We start from the raw sequence: 22,508 nt of genomic DNA on the forward strand, positions 1-22,508 counted from the left end.
AAATAAGAGACTTAAGAGAGAGGAAAAGAGGGTTCTGATGATAGATGCGGGAAGGTCAGGATAAAATAGATTTACGATGCGGAAAGTAAGAAATTCGTAACGATTGGTGATAAATTAAAACACGACCGAAGGGAGTGTTTTAAATCGACACGAGTCGCGAATTACATATTCGCACGTGCATTGTACAAGTTTTACAGTAAATACGATAGCGCGTTATTGCCTCATTACGTATAGGTAGGTAACTGACCTAATGGCTACTGGACACCCAGTCAGAATTTGGAATTTATTACGCTAGAAAAAGTATAATATATAAGTCTCGTAATATAGTGAGTTAATTTAGTTTTCTTTTGTTTCAGATGATTTCCTAGATCATCAGGGCTGACTTTAAAAACATGTGATCGTCTGATGTCTTCAAAGAATGCTATATACTAGCGAACCGACGATTCAAAATGAAACAGAATTCCGAGGCGCGTGTGAGCACTCGGAGTGCGTCGGGAGCTTGCCGCGCACACCCAACACCTCCATGTCGTTCAACTACACTGAAGAACATCATGGAATGGTGTGCATGTTTGAGACAACGACCGAGGACTTCATGGCATCATCTCTTTTCCAAATGTGTGTGCTTTTTATGTACAGTGCCGTGTTTGTGGTTGCCCTCGTGGGCAACGGGCTAGTGTGTTTCGTGGTTCAGACGTCACCGCGCATGAAGACGGTGACGAACTACTTTATAGTGAATTTAGCGGTTGGGGATATTCTAATGACACTGTTCTGCGTACCGTTCTCGTTCGTGTCGATGTTAGTGTTGCGTTACTGGCCTTTCGGCGCCGTCATGTGCAAGGTGGTGAACTACTCGCAGGCCGTGTCCGTGCTCGTGTCCGCGTACACGCTGCTCGCCATCTCTATCGACCGTTACATGGCCATCATGAGGCCTCTGAAGCCAAGGCTTGGAAAGGCCACTGCCAAACTTGTGGTAGCTGGCGTGTGGTGCGGTGCATTAGCTACCGCTGCTCCTATACCGATCGTGTCTAATTTGCAACGTCCTTCGCTTTGGCATGAAGCGTGTGAAATGTAAGTTAATTTGCTGTAGGTATAGTCAAACTTTGCTTGTGTAACAAAGAAAGCAGTGTAAAACGGCCTGTCCTAAAGATACCTATGCAATCGAATTTAAACTGTCGTGCGTCATATTAACTTTTAGGCACTCGCATGTCATGTTTTGGAGAGCCTAGGTCTCCATTTTTAAGCACCAAGAGTGCATGAGTAACGTTGTCACTGACAGTGACTGATAGTGAGTTCGTGCTATTTATAGTTGCAAATGCTGGGTGACCTAAACCCGCCACCGTGCCCGCCTGCAACAACAGCGCAAGACTACCCCCAAACGGTTTAGTAGGGTTAGTAAGTAAGACAAATGTATGGAAGTGCATGCACTTTAGTCTCAGGCGATGCCGCTTGGCACGATTATTCCTTAGGTCAAACAAAGTTGATCTGGCCCGGTAGCCAGGAGATCGTACCATGCAGACCCCCTAAAAAGGGGGGGGGGGGGGTGAAAGGGTCGGCTCCCCAAGTCCAATCTATGCTATATTCCATCCTAGTCTTAGCAACTAGGGCAAGTTATATATCATTTTCGTATAATTAAGGGACCCATGCAGACCCCCCAAAAAGGGGGGGTGAAAGGATCGGCTCCCCAGGTCCAATCTATGCTATATTCCATCCTAGTCTTAGCAACTAGGGCAAGTTATATATCATTTTCGTATAATTAAGGGACCCATGCAGACCCCCCAAAAAGGGGGGGTGAAAGGGTCGGCTCCCCAGGTCCAATCTATGCTATATTCCTTCCTAGTCTTAGCAACTAGGGCAAGTTATATATCATTTTCGTATAAATTAGGGACGAGGAATTTATTTTTGAAATAATTACTATACCTTCTCATACAAAAAAAATGGTTTTTGTACATAAAATTAATATGTTATGTAATTTTTTGTGACAATATTGGATGTTACAATCACAGTGTGGCGATTTGCACTAAATAAAAATTTGGATGATGTAGCCCATGTATTATTTATTCTGAAAAATATCACTTTATAGTAGGCATTCATACATTTTTTCGTAATAAAAAAATATTTATAGCGCGCGGTAGTAACGATTTCCATACAAACGGAACTATGTCCAAAGTCAAATATTAAAATGTTTACAAATACACTGAATTTGGCATTTTAAAAGTTTAAATATTTTTTCCATGCGTTTTTGCTCTTTTTTGGTACAAATTTGTTAATTTTATTTTTCTTCCACACAAACTTTCTCCCCCCTATTTCCCCCCCCCCCTTTATAAGGGTAGATAGTTTTAATTTTCCAGAATAAAGAATACATGGGCTACATCGTATTTAGTGCAAATCGCCACACTGTGATTGTAACATCCAAAGTTGTCACAAAAAATTACATAACATTTTCATTTTTTGTACAATTTTTTTTTTTGTATGGAAAGGCATAATAATTATTTCAAAAATGAATTCCTCGTCCCTAATTTATACGAAAATGATATATAACTTGCCCTAGTTGCTAAGACTAGGAAGGAATATAGCATAGATTAGACCTGGGGAGCCGACCCTTTCACCCCCCCCCCCCCCCCCCCGCCCCTCTTTTTGGGGGGTCTGCATGGTACGATCTCCTGGCTACCGGGCCAAATCAACTTTGTTTGACCTAAGGAACAATGGTGCCAAGCGGCATCGCCTAAGACTAAAGTGCATGCTAAATGACCTTACTAACCCTACTAGTTAATCTCACGAGCGACAGTACGCGGCGCCCGGCTATCTTGAACGCTAGTCATGCATTTTTAGTGCTTGAAAATGAAGACCTAGGCTCTCAGAAGCATGTCACGCGAGTGACAAAAAAATACGTGATTTAAACCGTAAAAATAGGTTATACCTATATATGTATGTACTTGAATTTTACGATTTACCTATCTACCAAATTTAACAACACATATGTAGTTTCAATCACAACAGCCAAAAACTTTGTCACTGGCCTTTCACTTTAGGTTCTCAATAAGCTTTAAAAATCCCTGAAATAACCTTTGAGGCGGACGTACGTGTAGGAAATATGATATTTAATTGTGAATATTTATTTATTAGTGCATACAAACTTGATATACCTACATACCTAGCAAAAACAACTTAAATAACTAACCTACAAAACTTAAAAACTAAATCTAAAAATAAATAAAACTAATCTTAAAATAAATAATTAAAAACTATCCCCCTGCGGAATGGTGCCGTAGATGCTGGCAGCATTTCCTCGCTGTATCGCAATACTTATTCTTTGTGCGAGGAAGCTGCCAGACCTACCGTGTGAATATATAAATAATAATCACTTACACATTTAGTGACATCTGTGGCGAGCTTTGGGCGAGCGCTGAGCAGAGTTCGCAGTACACGTGCGCCCTGCTGGCGTTGCAGTTCGCGCTGCCGCTGTGCGCGCTCGTGTGCACGTACGCGCGCATTGCGCACGCCGTGTGGGGCGGCCGCCCGCCCGGCGAGGCGCAGAGCGCGCGCGATACGCGTATGCAGCGCTCCAAGCGCAAGGTGAGCACTTCTCGATTAAGTACTCGATATTTTCAATACAGGTGGGTTTTTATGGCCACTTATGATGTGACACATCGTTCATATGTACAAAAAGCTGATAGCGAGATCTACGGAAATGTCATCATCATCATCATATCAGCCAGAGGACGTCCACTGCTGGACATAGGCCTCCCCCAAAGAGTGCCACAAAGACCGGTCTTGCGCCACCCGCATCCAGCGGACTCCTGCGACCTTAACCAGGTCGTCAGTCCACCTTGTGGGGCGTCTACCCACGCTGCGCCTTCCGGTACGTGGTCGCCACTCGAGAACCTTTCCGCCCCAACGGCCATCGGTTCTACGGGCAATGTGCCCCGCCCACTGCCACTTAAGTTTAGCGATTCGGAGGGCTACATCGGTTACTTTGGTTCTGCTGCGGATGGCCCCATTTCTGATGCGACCACGCAGAGAGACTCCAAGCATAGCCCTCTCCATTGCCCTTTGGGTGACTTTGAGCCTTCTTATGAGGCACACAGTAAGCGGCCACGTTACGCGGCTACGGAAATGTATCAAGATAGAGATAACCAATACTCAAAAGTGGTCAATTAAACAATATAGTTATAGACTCGGACCTCGCTAAGTTTGCACCGACTAGGCAGTGATAATTCATACATACATTACGTATCCCATGGGAGCGCAATATTTGACGTAGCAATTCACACTTAGCGTGGTCAGAGTCTACCTAGTATTTATAGGCAAAATTTATAGGTATTGACGAAACTTAGAATTAAAGTAAATAAAGTAAATTAGAAGTAAGCTTATCGATTACATTAGTTCGAGCGAGGGTAACTGGTGGTGAATCGTTCGTTCTTATATTACTAATTCACCACTAGGTACTATGCCATCTACTCGTACCTCACCTACCAGTGATAAGCGATTGGCATGTTGAAACAATATTCGTGTTTCCCATTTAGCGTCGGAAGCCTAAAAATGTGCCAAATAACTCCGTAAGCCACCGACAGTCTCCCGCCGCTTGCTAGCAATATTGCGCTAGGTATTTGCTTCAGGCATACCTATTTGTGTTTATCCAATTCAAATCAAGTTTGAGATTTCCATTGTATTCGAATGTCTATCATTTGAAGAACAATAGCCGTCCACAGACGGTAGTCAGTCTGATAACAAAGGTTTGAAACGTTAATAGGTATTAATTATTTTATCCTTTTCAGATGATCAAAATGATGGTCACAGTTGTCGCCGTGTTTACGATTTCCTGGTTGCCACTCAACGTTTTTATTGTAAGTATTTATACTCCAATTCATATTATTCCAAAAATTTTGGATTCAGATTTTAAAAGCTGATTATGGTTTTGATGCAGATATGGCGCGCGAAATGCAGTGCGAGTCGTTTTAAGGTTCTATAATATTAATCTCTGTCTTGTCTTCGGAGAAAACGATGCGTACCTACCTATACTTTGGTTCGTCACTCTGCGGCCCTGACCACCGGCAGCTTTGGGCTCTGCCCCGCTGCTAGCGGTACTTACCTGATTAGATTTTTATAATGTGTTTGTATGTATTTTGTATTATTTTTAGGGTTCCGTAACTCAAAAGGAAAAAACGGAACCCTTATAGGATCACTCGTGCATCTGTCTGTCCGTCTGTCACAGCCTATTTGCTCCAAAACTACTGGACCAATTAAGTTGAAATTTGGTACACATATGAAAGTCTGTGACCCAAAGACGGATATTATGTATTGTAATAAAAACAAATGAATTTTAAGCATAGGAAACAAAGTTTTGCAAACCATATTGTGTTACATATTAAATGAAAGGGCTCATTTTGAGGATCTCAAATATATTTTTTTTATAATTTACCATCCCCCCCCCCCCCCCTTAACTCCGATACTACTGGGTCTAAAATTTTGAAAAAAAATATACATAATAGTTCTTTACCTCTAGATGACAGGAACCTATTAGAAATCTAGAGTCAAGCGTGAGTCAGACTTAAGAAAAAAAACGCGGTTGGGCTATTTTAGGGTGAATAAGTCACATCTATCAGCATCGAATCGCATTTTGTAATACATAAACGCAATTTTGTATAAAGATGCGTCCGCATTCATTCACCCTTCCGCATCGATTCAGCTTCAGCATTAAATGCGTATAAGTGTAGCTATCCATTTAACATACTGAAGAATGCTCATTCATGATAAAGCATGAGAACGGCTGCTTAAGACGTGATACTAGATGCTTGCGAATGAGAATAGTTGATTACACGTGAGACATACCTAACGCTTGCGATTGATAACGGCTGCGCTGGGATGCTTGATGAGCGTGCGGCTGACCGCGTCATTATCACAACGTTTCCATCTGGCAAAGTGCACTAGTTTGTTTACTTGCAATAATTACAATATATGCATAAATATGGACGAGAAAAATTTATTTTGCTGGTGCAAAAATATCCTTGCCTTTATGACATGGCTTCACCAATATATAGTGATCATGGGAAGAAAGAAATAGTAAAAATAGCTGATAAGAGCATGTGATAGCATACTTTAGCAGATGAAAGCATGCGATAGTTTACTTTTGCAGTTAAAAGCATGCGATAGCACCCTTTAGCAGATAAAACCATGCGATAGCACCCTTTCGAAACTGAATACATGTAACAGCATACTTTAACTTGCGATGCGTATATAGTGTGTCCAAAATCATTCAGCATTCGATGCTGATAGATGTGACTTCACCCTTAGGGACACAGCCGTAATGGTTTACGTGAAACTCGGTGTGGACAGCTTTTGCGAAGGCCGAAGGCCGAGCTACGCGTAGGGCCGAAGGCCCGAAGCATCCCCTAGTAGCTTTTTGAAACGCACGGCCGGCCGAGTTGCGGGAGGTTAGTGTTCAAACACAGAACAATTATAGTACAAGAGTCTGAATGTGAAGGTCGAAGGCCCGGAGCCTCCGACGTGTGCATGCTTCCTGCAAAGGAGATCGTCGATTTTGTATTGGGCCCGATACCTATAGATTACTGGAAAAACGTATAAGAAGTCTGCAATGAAGTGTGAGCCGGACTTAAGAATAAGAATTGCGAATAAGCTCTATCAGGGCCACAACCGCAATTGATTTACGTGAAACGTGGTGTGGACAGCTAGTGCGAAGGTCGAAGGCCGAGCTCTGCGTTGGGCCGAAGGCCTGAAGCATCCAAGAGAGGTGCGCCTCCACGCAAGGTCGAAGGATGAGCTTTAGGAGGTTAGTGCTCAAACAGAACAAATAATTGGTTTAAGTAAGAGTAGCTAAATGAGAAGGCTGAACTGTCGTATATCACAGGGTCTACCGCGAACACCGAAGTTCGCAAATTGCGGGGATTTCTCTTTTACTCCAATGAAACCGTAATTAGAGTGACAGAGTGAGATGCCAGCATTTTGCGAACTTCGAACAAAATTAAAGATAGCCAGCCGTGTGTGGAAAAATTGAATGAACAGTTGAATGTACTTATGAACTTCGCTTTGCTCGCTCATTCGAAAATGTGTGCAGTACGGAACCCTTGGGACGCGAGTTCGACTCGCACTTGACCTGTTTTTTTTAGGTAAGTAGTTCTTTTTCTTTGATAATTTACTTTCATATTCATTTTATAAATACACTGAGAAAAAAAACTAACAAAAACATACTTAGAATTACAAAAATAAAACTTAATCCGGGGACAAGGAGAGTCAACTAATAGGAACAAATTGACTTTTGCAATTTCCATTTAGTAGGAAATACAACTTCTATATTTGTAATTTGAAGTATGCTAGAGTAATTTCAGAAATTTGGTTTTGTTATTCCGAGAGGTGCTTTAGCAATATCGGAGGTGATGACGTCATCGGTGAAAACTAACCGTTTTGTAATTCTAAGCGTGCTTTAGCAATATCGGAGACGATGACGTCATAGGTTTTACTAAACTGTACTGCGATTCCAAGCTAGCTGTTGTTATTCTAGAGATAATGACGTCACAGGCAAAAACTAAACTGTTTGCAATTCCTCCGCCCCTAGCAAACGGGCGCCGCGAGAGCATGTCGCGCGCGTGGTAGCTACCCGTCTCTATTTCTGTCTGTATGAATAAAAAAGCGTTTGGTAGTATATCTCTGTACTAAAGAGGCACTATAAAAGCCTGTCGAGATATTCTACCCATTCCTTTCTTATTCATACAGTCAGAAAGAGACTAGTATTTATTACGCGCGCAACATGCTCTCGCGGCGCACCTGTGCTAGGGAGGTTGGAATTGCAAACAGTTTAGATTTACCTATGATGTCATTATCACTAGAATAACAACAGCTAGCTCGAAGTTGCAGAACAATATATTCTTGTAGACACCAACTACACAGTAGGTCGCGGGTTAATATGTCCATGGCCCACAATATATCCTAAATTTATTATTTAACTTAAGTATGTTTTAAACAAAGAAGACACGAGACACGCCCGCCCGACATCCGACACAATACTAACTCTAACCAAATGAACGTAGCAAGTAGTAAATTTTACTAAAATCACTAACATTCGTTTCGCTGTGTTGGTATTACAAAACTCGTTTAGTGATTGGTACAACAATGAACATAAACACAACAAGTCTATCTACTAAATACCAGTAAACTTTGTAATGTCGCTATAGTAACAACTGAATTGTTATTTTAAATGGGGTAATGTTATTCCCGCGAACTCGTTTTTTAGATATTACAAAACTATGTAAGTGAGACATTTACTAAAATCATAACTTGAAATCACAGATGCTTTTTTCCAAAAATCACAAACTTTACTAGTAAAAATCGGAGAATTTTAGTAGTAATAAAAATGGATTGTAACAAATACTGAACTTTGTTTAATGCTCCATTTACTAAAGTCTGTTTGCTGAAATAGATTTAGTATTACTGAGCTGTTTGTAGAAATAAATAAATTTTACAGAAATAGTGAAACTTCCATGATTATTACTAAAACTTCATTTTTTCCCCCAGTACAGAACTGTTTATTAATTCCTGGTGATGATTTTTCTCTCAGTGTAACTTTAGATTTGCGAAAAACAAAGATTAATTAACAAATTGTTAAATCAAAATTCTCATCTAAAGAAACACTATGCCGTTTGCATTTGAGTTTTATTTAAAGCGTAGGTATCCAATTTCACGCCAATGGTTTTTCAGCGGCGTTTTATTACTTTATGATATATCGATCTTATCGTTTTTTCCTAACCGACTTAAACTTTTTCGTTTTATTTTAAAAGTTGCTTCCTTACTCCTACTTAGATACTGAACGGTCTAATTAGCATCCATTTTTTTACAAGAACTACTAATCAAATTATTTATTGAAAGTGAATTCGAGAGAAATTTTCATATTAGGTAAGTTCCCAAAAGTTTTAAATCAGACTCAACTTACAAAACTCTCTAATTAACAAAAGTTTTGTAAACGAAATTATTGACTCGTACTTTTTTCCAGGTGTTGTGGACGACGCACGAGAGCGACGCGGAGTGGGGCGCGTGGCCGGGCATGCCGTACGTGTGGTTCGCGAGCCACTGGCTGGCCATGAGCCACTCCTGCTACAACCCCATCATCTACTGCTACATGAACGCGCGCTACCGCCGCGGGTTCAAACAGGTCTGCATCTTGTATTGTGGCACAGGTGTTGTGGACGACGCACGAGAGCGACGCGGAGTGGGGCGCGTGGCCGGGCATGCCGTACGTGTGGTTCGCTAGCCACTGGCTGGCCATGAGCCACTCCTGCTACAACCCCATCATCCACTGCTACATGAACGCGCGCTACCGCCGCGGGTCCAAACCGGTCTGCATCTTGTATTGTGGCACAGGTGTTGTGGACGACGCGGAGTGGGGCGCGTGGCCGGGCATGCCGTACGTGTGGTTCGCGAGCCACTGGCTGGCCATGAGCCACTCCTGCTACAACCCCATCATCTACTGCTACATGAACGCGCGCTACCGCCGCGGGTTCAAACAGGTCTGCATCTTGTATTGTGACACAGGTGTTGTGGACGACGCTCGAGAGCGACACGGAGTGGGGCGCGTGGCCGGGCATGCCGTACGTGTGGTTCGCGAGCCACTGGCTGGCCACGAGCCACTCCTGCTACAACCCCATCATGTACTGCTATATGAACGCGCGCTACCGCCGCGAGTTCAAACAGGTCTGCATCTTGTATTGTGGCACAGGTGTTGTGGACGACGCACGAGAGCGATGCGGAGTGGGGCGCGTGGCCGGGCATGCCGTACGTGTGGTTCGCGAGCCACTGGCTGGCCATGAGCCACTCTTGCTACAACCCCATCATCTACTGCTACATGAACGCGCGCTACCGCCGCGGGTTCAAACAGGTCTGCATCTTGTATTGTGGCACAGGTGTTGTGGACGAGGCACGAGAGCGACGCGGAGTGGGGCGCGTGGACGGGCATGCCGTACCTACGTGTTGCTCGCGAGCCACTGGCTGGCCATGAGCCACTCCTGCTACAACCCCATCATCTACTGCTACAAGAACGCGCGCTACCGCCGAGGTTTCGAACAGGTCTCCGACTTGTATTGTGCATATATTATGTATTGTAGACGACGCACATAGTAACGAGGTGTCGAGCACGTAAATACTTGACATTTCATCTGGTTCACAAGTCATTGGCTCATTGCTACATGAACGCGCGCTGTCACGGTTGGTTCAAACCTGGTCTCCGCCAACTACATAATCGTATATTATCCGCGCTGTTACATTAAAGGGCTTCATTATAATTTTTTATATACCTACCATAAAAAAATACAAATTAATCGCATGAAAAACAAATGTTCCTAAAGTTTTTAACAATTACAAAGCTCTATTAATCCACGGTGAACTAATTTAACAAGAATTTAATTTAAATCTAATTAGCTCGCAATCGCAAGCTTTTCGATCCCATGTCATTACGTGAATTGTACCTATATTGACAGAAGACCCAGCGGTGAATTCAAGATTAGGTCAATACAATTGTGCTTCATAATATAGTAAACATACTTATCTACTGTAAAAATCTCCTACAAATATTGGTTTTCTGCCCATAGAATAAATAAGGGCTCTTGAAATAAACTACTGAATTACTGATCCTTACCGCCGTTTTACTAAGGTACGCCAATAAAGAGAAGAAGAAATCTATCTATCTTTCTAATCTGCCAGTAGTTATGACTTTATGAGAAATATTTATTAATACAGTCATGTTTGTGTAAAATATGGTTGAGAAACATTAATCCCCACGTAATAAAAGTCATTTTTAACCATAAATGCAAAAGATTCATACGATTACGTGTTAATCTCATGAACTACTGGCCACCAACTGTACGTTTACACTTTCTAATTATGTATACGAGTAGGAATTAGTTTACAATTATTCACTTATTTCATTAATGAACATCGAAATGAACCTATTTGATTTTAGGTATTTCTAAAAGTTAAGGAAAATGTTTTCTGAACGGGTTTTGAAATGTCAAGTTTTTCAGAGGGACACAAAAATGCTTTTATCCAAAGCACACAAATGGAGACAAAAGGCCAGGGGAGTTGTTGGACACTCGCCCTAATGAACGAAGCGGGTACCTTTTGATTAGTAGATAGAATCATCGCCGAATGACGTAGATTTAAAAAATAAAAGCATTAAGGGAAAGCTTGAGTTAGTAGAAAAGTAATCGTCATCGTAATTGTGATAATTTGTTGCATATGTACTTGTACATGCAGCGTCCGAGCGTTAGTTGCCTTAGGTTAAATACCACATTGGGTGATTTCATTTGATGCAAAATACTGTCTCATTTTGAAATATATTGTCATAAAATACCTAAATATTGTTGTCTTACATACTTTTATGACTATACTATTGATACTATAGATATAGACATAAATTAATATTTTCTTGAATGTTCCCCTTTAAGTATAACACGTAGGTACCTACTGTTAGGTAAGAAAAGGGTTTACTACCTACAGCGAGGAAGTTCCATTTTTTCTTTTATAGGTAATGTCGCTTATTAATAAAATATGAAAATGTATTCAACAAAATACGGTCCTCTATTGGTTTGTAATATTGATAGACTTCGCTTCGTATTCTATGGGTTGTGAATTGAATATTTATTATTATATTATACAAATAAATACCTGAAAATAGATAAACCGTAGACTCGGTAAAGTTACAAACGTATATATATGTATATTAATGCTAAGATATAAGATCGAATAATGAAATGGTCGTATACAATTTTCTACAGGAAAGACAGATAATCATTTATTTTCATTCAAGATATACAATACAGTGACACTGAAAGACAGATAGTTTATCTTTGTCATTGTTCCATATTTTTACTCTTTACCACAACTACCTACAACAACAAATTCACAATCAGCCGTTGCCGCAATTTAATCAGCAAATGAATTCCATTCATGTGTTTATGCAATTATGTAGCTATTATAAAATCGTGTTTTAGCACAATAATATTATTTTGATAGCTACATACGTTCAAATCGATTAGTGTAAACCAGGGTGCGTAGCCTGTAGCCAACATGCCAATAGTTTACGCTACGCTACGGAGCGTTAACGATTGACATGTTGGCTAAGCTTCCTGTGCCTTACTTGCGTATTTTTTCATGCAATTAATGTTAATACCCCACAACAGCAAATTAAATAAGTATTTATGCAAAAAAAAAATAACAATTCATCATTACCTAATAATACAAAACTCGACACGTGTTTCCCCTTTACAATTGTCAGGAATTCCTGGCCCCAATTTCACATCGGTGACAGGTGCGACGAATTGTAAAATCACTGTTGCTGACGTCACAGGCATCCATGGGCTACGATTACCACTTACCATCGGGCGGGCCGTACTCCTGTTTGCCACCATCATTGTATTATTTAAAAAAACTTTATTATATCGGATAAAAACAGATATTTCTCCTGCGAAGTTTCTGACAATTGTCAAAGATTTAGAAGAATTGTAGGTAATTCTTGACAGGTAATGAGTTATATGTCGGAATTTCGTGACAATTGTAGTGTTTCTTGTGACAATTGTCATAAACTTAGCAAGAGAAATATCTGTTTTTTTCCGATATCATAAAGTTTTTTTAATAATACAATGATGGTGGCAAACAGGAATACGGCCCGCCCGATGGTAAGCGGTAACCGTAGCCCATGGATGCCTGTGACGTCAGCAACAGTGATTTTACAATTCGTCGCACCTGTCACGTTGGTGAAACAGGGGCCAGGGAGATGTTATTGTTCAAGATGTATTGTGATTGTGATTTTTTTTTATTGTGATAAACGTGTTTTCTATTTCACGTACAAGTGGTTGCGTAAATATTTTTTTTTATTCTTAGATGCACTTGAACACGTGTAGAAGTAGAGATAAGGTAAATGTGGCTAATTCCGTCATAGGGACTATTCCGTCTACGAGCGTATAGATTAGATTAGATCTGGAACTGCCTCCACCTTTCGAGCCACAAAATTGGAGGTTACGCTTTGAGATAGGTTTGGAAAGCCTCATTTGGCACTGACAGATCGGTACTAGGTACCTACTGCTGCAACTGCTGTAACTTCTTATATTATAAGATTTAAAAGCATTGTTTAAATCGGGCTGTCAATCTTTGTGCGCTTTCAAAAAAATTGTTTCATTTCAAACGATGTCCTTGAAATTGGATGACTGTTTATATTTTTTGAAATATTTCTCTGTAAATATTTCAGTCATTCCCAAGTAACACACAAGCAGGATAATAGAGTAAAATTATCATCTTATTCAAATTAAGATTGCATAAATTTTGTGTATAAGCGGTGGAAATTACTAAATTCGGAATAAGAAAATATGTGGGCCTAGTGTAGGGTTGCCATACGTCCCGGTACGCCGGGACATGTCCCGGTTTGAAGCACAGTGTCCCGGCGTCCCGGCCGATAAGAAAATTGTCCCGGTTTAAAAATCATAGTTATTTAGTAGGGGGCTGGACTTGGTAAATTTGATTTGAGAAGCTTGGCCTTTTGCCTCGCATGAAAGCTCACCGCGCTGGTTATAAGTACGCTTCGGGCTTATTAAGTAATGTGGAGATTTCTGAGCTCGACCTTCAGCCTCACATTTTACCTAAATTTTTGGTTTGTCTTCCAAATCTCGTCTTCATCAGCTTAGCCTTTGACCTCGCTGCGCCAAGCTCGGCCTACGGTTTCGCTTTTTAATACAATGGACATTGGTTGGCGTCTATGCTCTAGCTGAGCTTATCCTGAAGCACGGCTTCGACCTCGCATGAAAGCTAGCCTCACTGGGGAACTTCGGATTTTTAGGCCCGGCCCAGCCTTTTTAACACGCTTTCACAATTTTGTCAAAAAAATTTCGCGCTCGCTTCGCTCTCGTTTTTTGCTGGTTGACCCTGAATCCCCTGAATCTACATGGTAGCTTGACTGGTCAATGAATAATAATTTAAACACATGGAAAATTTATCTCCGAAACTACTGTGCTAAAATTTTGAAAAAAAAAACACATAATAATTATTTACCTATCTATAGGAAAACCTATTAGAAATGTGCAGTCAAGCGTGAGTCGGACTTAATTATAGACATTTCACCCACGTTTCACATGAAAAAATACATTGTTACAAATTGTGTAACCCTTTAAACGCGACGCGAGTCCGACTCGCACTTGGCCGGTTTTCTTTAAATGTCCCGGTTTGAGTCCCCACACTTATGGCAACCCTAGCATAGTGGGGCCTATATACCAATAAACGCTGAATAAATTTTGCATAGTATCGGTTTTGCATATTAAAGCTGAATAATACTTATTTCTTACACAGTTAGTCAGACATTATTCAGCTTAAAGCATTTGTGGTTACTAAAAGCTGCATAATAGCAGCATTAGCAGCAATTAGCTGTATATATTTTGTGTCGTGAGATATTAAGCAGACAATATTAAGAAAAATGTGATAGTGGCTACTAAATGCTGAAAAGAAGCGTCGGTGAAGACTTTCAACTGTATAAAAGCGGTTGCAGTTTTTGTTTTAATGCTAGTTTTTGAATAAAGGTGGACGCTATTACTGGAAGCTGTAATGAAATCCACATATTATTTGTTATTCAGTAGCTGCATATATGGGTTAGTTATGGCTTTTATAGACATAACGTATGAATAATAAATACTAAAACAACACTTATACTTAAGTTATAGCGATTTTAGTACACATATACTATCTTTTCTTGCTAAAAGCTGCAAAATGAACGCAATGAGCAGCGCTATTCAAACTACTGCTTAGTATCAACAAATGCGCGGTGGATAGGGTTCCGTAGCTTTATAAGTTTATACACGGTCAACAGTGCTACTTGAGCCTGTTTGCTTTGAGCTTGTGCGTGTTTTTATTTTATTTTGAACGCATCTTGCGTATTTATTCTTTAATCCAACCATTATTTAAAAAACACGAAGTTTAGTTTTCTTAACAATTCTCTTCGATTGGTTATTTTACACAAGATGCATTGTCGTTTTAATGACGTAAAACAATTGCTAGCTACCATCGTAAACACTGTTAACTGACCATTTGCATACCTTACTGCAACGAGATAAAGTTTACCAATGGCCATTTAAGGTTGTTGCTAGTTGGCAAACAAGGTGGCAAATGCTAGTTATTGATATTGTTGCATTAAAAACTTGTAGACTCGACTGGGTATGAGAAAAATTAAATAATCACCCCCATTAAAATATAGCGCCTAATATACCCGCACCTTCGCACCTATACCATATTCATATTCATACCATACTCGTAACCACACCATACTCATACTATACACATCTTCGTACTCACTTCGTACATCTTTGCGTATACCTTTACCTACTACATATTTGTCGGAACTGATAACGGAAAAAATAACTGTGTAGTCTGCCGTGCCCCCAGATTTATCATATAACTTAAATATTATATCGCGTTTATAATATTAGTAGGAAGTAGGATTGAATATTGCCCGTGTTACATACCTATAATGTTTCTCATCAAAGTAGTGAGGATCTATGTGGTTTTTACCATTTGTGTATAGAACCCTAATATGCTTTAAGATTGCGAAAACAATTACTATTATACTGATGTTATTCAAAACTTGTTGTTCTAAAACCATTATTATCTAACATGTAGCTTAGTAACGCGAGTAATGTGAATGCCTATTCAGAAATTTAGCACATAATAGCTGTGGCAGCAGCTTATATTCAGCACAGTCGGACGCCATTACGGTTGCTCATATTCTAACCTCTAAAATTAAATAGGAATTTAAAATGAACTGAAAAACCCATTTATATTCATTTATAAAACTAGTTTTATCGTAGCATAACTTGTTAAAGTACATTTTCTATCACTAAAACATCTAAACACCGCAAAAATATTACAAATTTAAATGTGGAGTACTACATTTTCTATATTTACTTTCTAAACAGTGCATTATTTACGCGGCGCTTTAAAATTTTAAATAAAATGTATATATATATTTACAGTAAAGTCGCATGCGCAATGAAATTGATGTTATGTAAACATCAAATCAATATATGGGTAATGTCCTCCTTATTTTGTATTCACTTCAGACACTACACTTTGACACGAGTTCAGAAATTAAAATGGAAGACAAATCATACACAAATAGCTGAATATATTTTCTGTAACAATGCACTTTTGAACCAAAAGCTGCATAACGTGTGACTAACTGAGTCATTCTATACAAAGCTGGATAACTTTGGTTTAAAAGCGGTATAGAAGCTTTTGACAGCCTCTATACAAGTGTTATTCAGCGATTTAATGTGTGTGCACACACTTATACAGCTATTACATCACTGTTATTCAGTAATAAGCGGCGTGGGCTAGCCCACTTTGCGCCCATACCTTCTGTATAACGTCTGTATAAGCTCTTATACAGACGTTATACAGCTACCTTATTCAGCATACAGTACGGAATGCTCTATTATTCAAACAATATTCAGCTACTTTTGTGTTACTTGGGTTACTACCCATTATTTCTTAAATGTATTTGTATTTTTTTATTAAGAAATTTATTATGTCCTTTGCGTTCATTAATTAAAATGTAGGTATATTCAAATATAAATCCATACTAGTAGAGTCTGGCTACGCAATAACTACGCAGTGCCATGTCAAGTATGACGCTCCTATGGGATATGTAGGTACCTATATTTATGTAGTACTACTGCCATACTTTAAGCGCAACCTTAAGGGGCCCACTGATTAATAGTCCGCCGGACGATATCGGCATGTCGGTTAGAACAAAATTTTGACAGTTCCGAACTTAACTGACAGGCCGATACCGTCCGGCGGACTGTTAATCAGTGGGCCCCTTTAAGCGCGGTCAGTGTCTTTTCTACAACGTGACATACTTAGTGCTTTTGACGAAAGTTGAAGACAATAGGTACGAACGATTATATCTTAAGCAAGAAAAATGCTGTGTGACTGTGAGGATGGAAATAGTTTGCCGAGATGCGCAACACAATTGCAACGCTGTTTCCCAATACTCACCTTAACGTGGAACATTTTAGAAAATCCAGGGCCAGTATCTATGTAGTAAAATGTTAGCATAATAGTAAAATAACAAAGCAGTACGATCATATCTATTACCTAAAGTTGTATCAATGTTCCGTGCTCAATTATGTTAGCACGTATGAAAGGCAGAGCATATAAATAAGGTTTAGGTATGTGGGTATAATGGTTTATACGGTCGCTGGCCTCGAGCCATTAATAACTTTAGGTGAAACTGGAGAGGGTCGTTCGCCCTTATATTTTAGCCTGTTTTTTATTATTTATCATATGAACTCTTTTTGCCTCACACAAAACAAATCTGCGCAATTCTGTGAAGATTATGCAAAGCAAAACAAATTACAAATAGGTATAATTTACAGCGTGAATTTAAATTCAATCGCATAGCAGACTTCTGGGATTACTATCAAGGAAACTTGATTACCTATTCCCGACTGGGACGACTTGAATTTCCCGGGTAAATCGGGTCTGGGACACAACTCAATAGCCATAGAAATGCGGTACAAGCTTATTCAAAAATTACGACGACATTAGAGTAAATTATTGTGATATAGGTATAAATCATGCGGATCACGCCTCACCCTCTAGTTATAAAAGTGCTTGAGTTTTAGAAAACCTACCACGACAACAATTGATGTTCCACGTAGTGTGTGTCTGTAGAGATTATGAATGTCAGACTCGCCTACCGTACTATCACACATATTGTAGCTTTTCAAGCTTTTGTAGGTATCAAATCAAAACCATTATTGAAAGTCTTACGGTTGATCGGTTAAAATGTTTGTTATTTGTTCTCTATAGTTCGTTTTTAGGGTTTCGTAGTCAACTAGAAACCCTTATAGTTTCGCCATGTCTGTCTGTCTGCCTGTCCGAGGCTTTGCTCCGTGATCGTTAGTGCTAGAAAGCTGCAATTTGGCATGGTTATATAAATCAATAAATCCGACAAAGTCGTACAATAAAATGTAAAATAAAAATTTTTTTTAGGGTACCTCCTACACGTAAAGTGGGGATGTAATTTTTTTTCGCTTCAACCCTACAGTGTGGGGTATCGTTAGAAGGGTCTTACAAAACGAATAAGAGTCTTCAACAAACATTTTTTGATAAAGTTAATATTTTCGGAAATAATCGCTCCGAAAGAAAAAAAATAATATGTGTGGTCCCCTCTAATTTTTGTACCCTGGGTCCAAAAAATATGAAAAAAATCGTGAAACAAAAGCTTAATAAATACTTTCAATGAAAACTATAGCGAACATGGATCGGTCCAGTCATTTTTGAGTTATTGTAAAAAATATTCTTTTCTTAGTAAAAAATTGTACGTCAATAAGCGATGCAAAGGTATTAAGTATTAATTAAAGGTATTATTATTTGTGGTCAATCGTAAGTGACAACAGAAAAACGCTCTATGAAGATTATTTATATGCAGTTCAGTAAGTAGTAAGTATATCTCTGCCATCAGTGGTGGCAAAACGTTCGTAATTCCTACTCCATTCATCGCACCGCACCCATTCAAGTCTTTAAGAGGGGCTAATCGAACTTGATGGACGGTAACGGCCAAGGCAAACACTTTGAGCTAAATAATGTTTTCCTAGACACTTGCCTTCCAGACATTTTATTTGCCAATTGATTGGTATAATCTATTGTGGCTATTGGTGCTAGTAGTTTTCTTACCAATAAACTAAATTTTAGAAACGTAACATAGACAAATTAAATATAGCTTGTACGTAAAAACTGGTCAAGTTACATCCCAAGCGAACAAGAACTTGGCACCCATATATCTCAAATATTTTTCCGGCGAAGTCAACAATGACGCATATTCTTAGTAATGAACTTGGCTTTCATTTCACATTTATGTTTTTGATGGGTTTCAGAATTACGGAGGACTTTTTGTCTTAACCCTGTTTTCCACTTATTACCTCAACCGCGTGGCTCACTCCGCGATTTCGTCGCTTTACTACAGGTAGCTAAAAGTACATCCGTTCGGCCCCAATTTTGGGGAATGCCATAAGCCGCGCGTGGCGCTGTCGCCACCTAGCGGCCATATCTGTACCTAGTACTATTATTTATTCTGTGCCTCAACTCAGCCAGAAAGAATTAAGTAGACTTTGTCTCTGACTCAACGTACCTTACTTACTTATAGTCGTCCGAGTGCTCGTTACAGTCCCGGTATATGCCATTTACCTTCGTTTTATTTATAAATTTTATAATAGGTACAGTAGGCGCTCAGTATTTCGGCGCTGGCCACTCCGGCAATTAGCGACTCCAGTCACCCGCAGGACAATTCGGACGTAAACTGACATCAAAATGGTATCTGAATGATGTCATTTAGTTACCGTGCATTGAATAGTGATCCAAAAGACTCGAGCCTTTGGAGCTCTTTTTTTAGGGCTCGCCTCATCTCTTGAAGCCTAAATGGCTAAAAGCCTATTTAGCTCTTTAGCCCTCGAGCCTAGTTCTATTTAAGAGCCTAGACTCTTGGGGCTAATAACCTTATTAAGCCCCTAAAAAAAGCCTATTTAGCTCTTTAGCCCCCGAGCCTAGTTCTATTTAAGATCCTAAACTCTTGAGGCTAATAACCTTATTAAGCCCTTAAATAGCCTTTTAGCCTTTTAGGCGTCAAGAGATGAGGCGAGCCCTAAAAAAAGAGCTAAAAGGCTCGACTCCTTTAGATCACTAGTGCATTACGGTCGTACTTATGCGTACATGTCATGCAAATATCATTCTGATGTTAGTGTACCTACGTACGAATTGGCCTCCCGCTCTATGTATAATCCGGTGTAGGTTACACCCTACATATACGAGTACAGCCGAATGCAGGTGTGTTTTTTTCTTATTTGATATGTTGATTTTTTTCTGTGAAGCTTTTATTTTCCATACAAATCCAATAAGCCGAGAGCTGTAGCGATAATTTCAAATACTAGTTGTTTGGAAATGGAAATGGAAAATTGCAGGCAGGTTCAAAATTACCTTGACACGCTCTTATTCTCTTAACAATAAAGTCGCGTCTAGATAATTTTGAACACCTGGCCCACTTAGCAACTTCTGCTGCTGGCTGTACCAGATTATCGAGCGTCTACAGTAGGTATAAATAATGTTCATATAGCCACAGATAAATAAACCCACATCACATAAAATAACAAAATATTCGATAAGGAAAACTATCGCCGAATTATTACCCGATCCATTGACAAGGCGGATCTGTTGATAGATCAATTTGGCAGTGGAGTTTGGTATATGTACTAAGGTATTGGGATACTTGGGATTGTTGAAATAAAAGTTTGGACGCGGTAACAATAATCTTTTCATTTCTCATGCTCTGAAAGAGGGTCATTGTTGTTCTAAAAGGTGTGCAGAAAATTTTTTTTTACGATAAGCAATTGAAATTTGGGTACCAATGGATTTGTTATACAATTTCTATTCTGATATTTGACTCCCCATTCCATAAATAACGATAATTTTGCCTAAATTAACTAATTGAAAGTACCTACCCTCAAAAAAATTTAAAAAATTATACTTAGTCATGTTTTAAAAAAACACATGCATTTTACTTTCCTCGTATTCGAAATGAAAATTATAGTGTTTAACTCGGGTGAAAGGCATCATTTCAGCCTCGGACAACTGGCGTTCTCACTGCGTTCGAGCGCCAAACTACTTCGGCAGGAATGAGTGCCTTTCATCCCTTGGTTAACAATCTACTATTATTAACACAACTCAAAAACTAAACTAACACATAAAACTATAACAAGTAGGGAGCGATATAACATCGAGCTCGACTTTATGTCGGCTGTACACAAGGCTGTAAAAATAGGTTGTGGTACTATTATATGAAACACGAGGGAGCGATATAAAATCAAACTCGACCAGTGATAAAGAGTGGTATTGTCTGCTAGCAATAACGCTGTATTTGTTTGTGACAGGTGCTCGGTGGCTTGCTGTGTCTCAAGCATACCGAGGCCCGCTCCTGCCATCGATCCAGCGTTTGTGAGGGCGTTCCTATGTCAGGTGATTTTCGTTCGTTATTTAAGACAATAAGTATTACCTACACATAAATATGTATGTACGAGTATAAGCCTAAGCGGGTTAACTAAACGAAGTACCGTGTAGGAGTAGAGAGGGAAAAAAGAAGGGAATTTAAGTAATAATTGGAATTGACTTAAAAAAACGCATGTAAATAGTTTAATCTATTCTGCCGGAAAGCAAAAATAATAGTCGCTTCCTATTTTAATAGGAAGCCACGTATTTTAAATTTAATGCTCACTGCCAATAAATCTGTGATTAAAATTAGTCGGGGTATTTGAATCAGGTTATGTACTAACTTAATTAAAATTAAACATATGTCTTCAGAAATGGTGGGCCTGAACTGCAGCACTTCGGCCCGGCGTGGCACGGTCGGTTGCCAGTGCCGTCCCCGAAACGGCGTTCTTGGAATCAGCTCAAAGTGCAACTCCCTGGAGCTAAAAGTGTGTTCAACTGCGCTAAGACCCCCAGCGGCACCGGCGCGCGCCCTCTCGGTCCGTTCCAATTATTTAACCTAGCCTGACTTTATTGACTTAATGGTAGTTTCATATTGACCTAGGAATTACACCTGTAAATATCTGATCTCATATGCAGGTTGTTTGTGCAACAGAATGAAAATAAACACTTAGTGATAAAAACACACTTTATGCCGCTTTTTGCAGAGGTCAATTCATAATGAAGTGAGTGCATTACAAAAGTAAAAAAGAACTTTACACATATTTAATTATACAAACGGGTCTACCGCGATATAATTTCATTGTTTTTACCTTTAATTCCGACGTTTCAGCTGAGTTGCACCAGCTGTGGTCACGGAAAGACTGACGTCCCAACAAATGTCAACGGAGATATTAATAAAACACCACTAAACTACCCGAAATTAGTTTATAAAAATGTTCGGGGTAGACAAAGAAATTGCAGCTACCCGTTAAAGTTTAATGTTTATTGTCCACGGCACGACACGCAACACTCACAGTATCCGTACACTGGTCCGAAGATATATCCGCTGGTTTCAACATTTGAATCACTGGTCCCCAAGTAGACGATAATTTGTACCCATCCTCACGATTGAAATTTTTAGGGTTCAAATGTTGAAACCAGCGGATATATCTTCGGACCAGTGTACGGATACTGTGAGTGTTGCGTGTCGTGCCGTGGACAATAAACATTAAACTTTAACGGGTAGCTGCAATTTCTTTGTCTACCCCGAACATTTTTATAAACTAATTTCGGGTAGTTTAGTGGTGTTTTATTAATATCTCCGTTGACATTTGTTGGGACGTCAGTCTTTCCGTGACCACAGCTGGTGCAACTCAGCTGAAACGTCGGAATTAAAGGTAAAAACAATGAAATTATATCGCGGTAGACCCGTTTGTGTAATTAAATATGTGTACAAAACGCGAGAGTTTAAAGTGTTAACTTTACACATATCTGTATCGTTTAAG

The 22,508-nt window shown here is 39.6% G+C and overlaps 1 protein-coding gene and 1 long non-coding RNA gene across 2 annotated transcripts in view; one reads left to right on the top strand and one right to left on the bottom strand.

Annotated features, from left to right (window-relative positions):
• LOC134792184 (uncharacterized) overlaps positions 1–3,330 on the bottom strand; it is a 596,557-nt gene extending 593,227 nt beyond the window's left edge. The window contains exon 1 of the long non-coding RNA XR_010144400.1: positions 3,166–3,330. This is a non-coding gene — a long non-coding RNA (uncharacterized LOC134792184). The remainder of the gene's footprint in view (positions 1–3,165) is intronic.
• Positions 326–21,780, top strand: LOC134792180 (RYamide receptor-like). The gene is made up of 6 exons (XM_063763420.1): positions 326–1,068; positions 3,375–3,573; positions 4,776–4,844; positions 9,002–9,160; positions 20,967–21,051; positions 21,394–21,780. The coding sequence occupies exons 1-6, from the start codon at positions 419–421 to the stop codon at positions 21,582–21,584; spliced, it is 1,353 nt and encodes a 450-aa protein (XP_063619490.1). The 5' UTR covers positions 326–418; the 3' UTR covers positions 21,585–21,780.
• Positions 21,781–22,508: the final 728 nt, after the last annotated feature.

This window comes from Cydia splendana, chromosome 7, assembly GCF_910591565.1.
Source record: "Cydia splendana chromosome 7, ilCydSple1.2, whole genome shotgun sequence".
In the NCBI taxonomy this organism is placed as follows: Eukaryota; Metazoa; Arthropoda; class Insecta; order Lepidoptera; family Tortricidae; genus Cydia; species Cydia splendana.

Coding starts and splice junctions, on each gene's coding strand:
- LOC134792180 (XM_063763420.1), top strand. CDS start 419: ATGCTATATACTAGCGAACCGACGATTCAAAATGAAACAGAATTCCGA. Junction 1,069..3,374: donor TGGCATGAAGCGTGTGAAAT/GTAAGTTAATTT, acceptor TTACACATTTAG/TGACATCTGTGGCGAGCTTT. Junction 21,052..21,393: donor TGAGGGCGTTCCTATGTCAG/GTGATTTTCGTT, acceptor ATATGTCTTCAG/AAATGGTGGGCCTGAACTGC.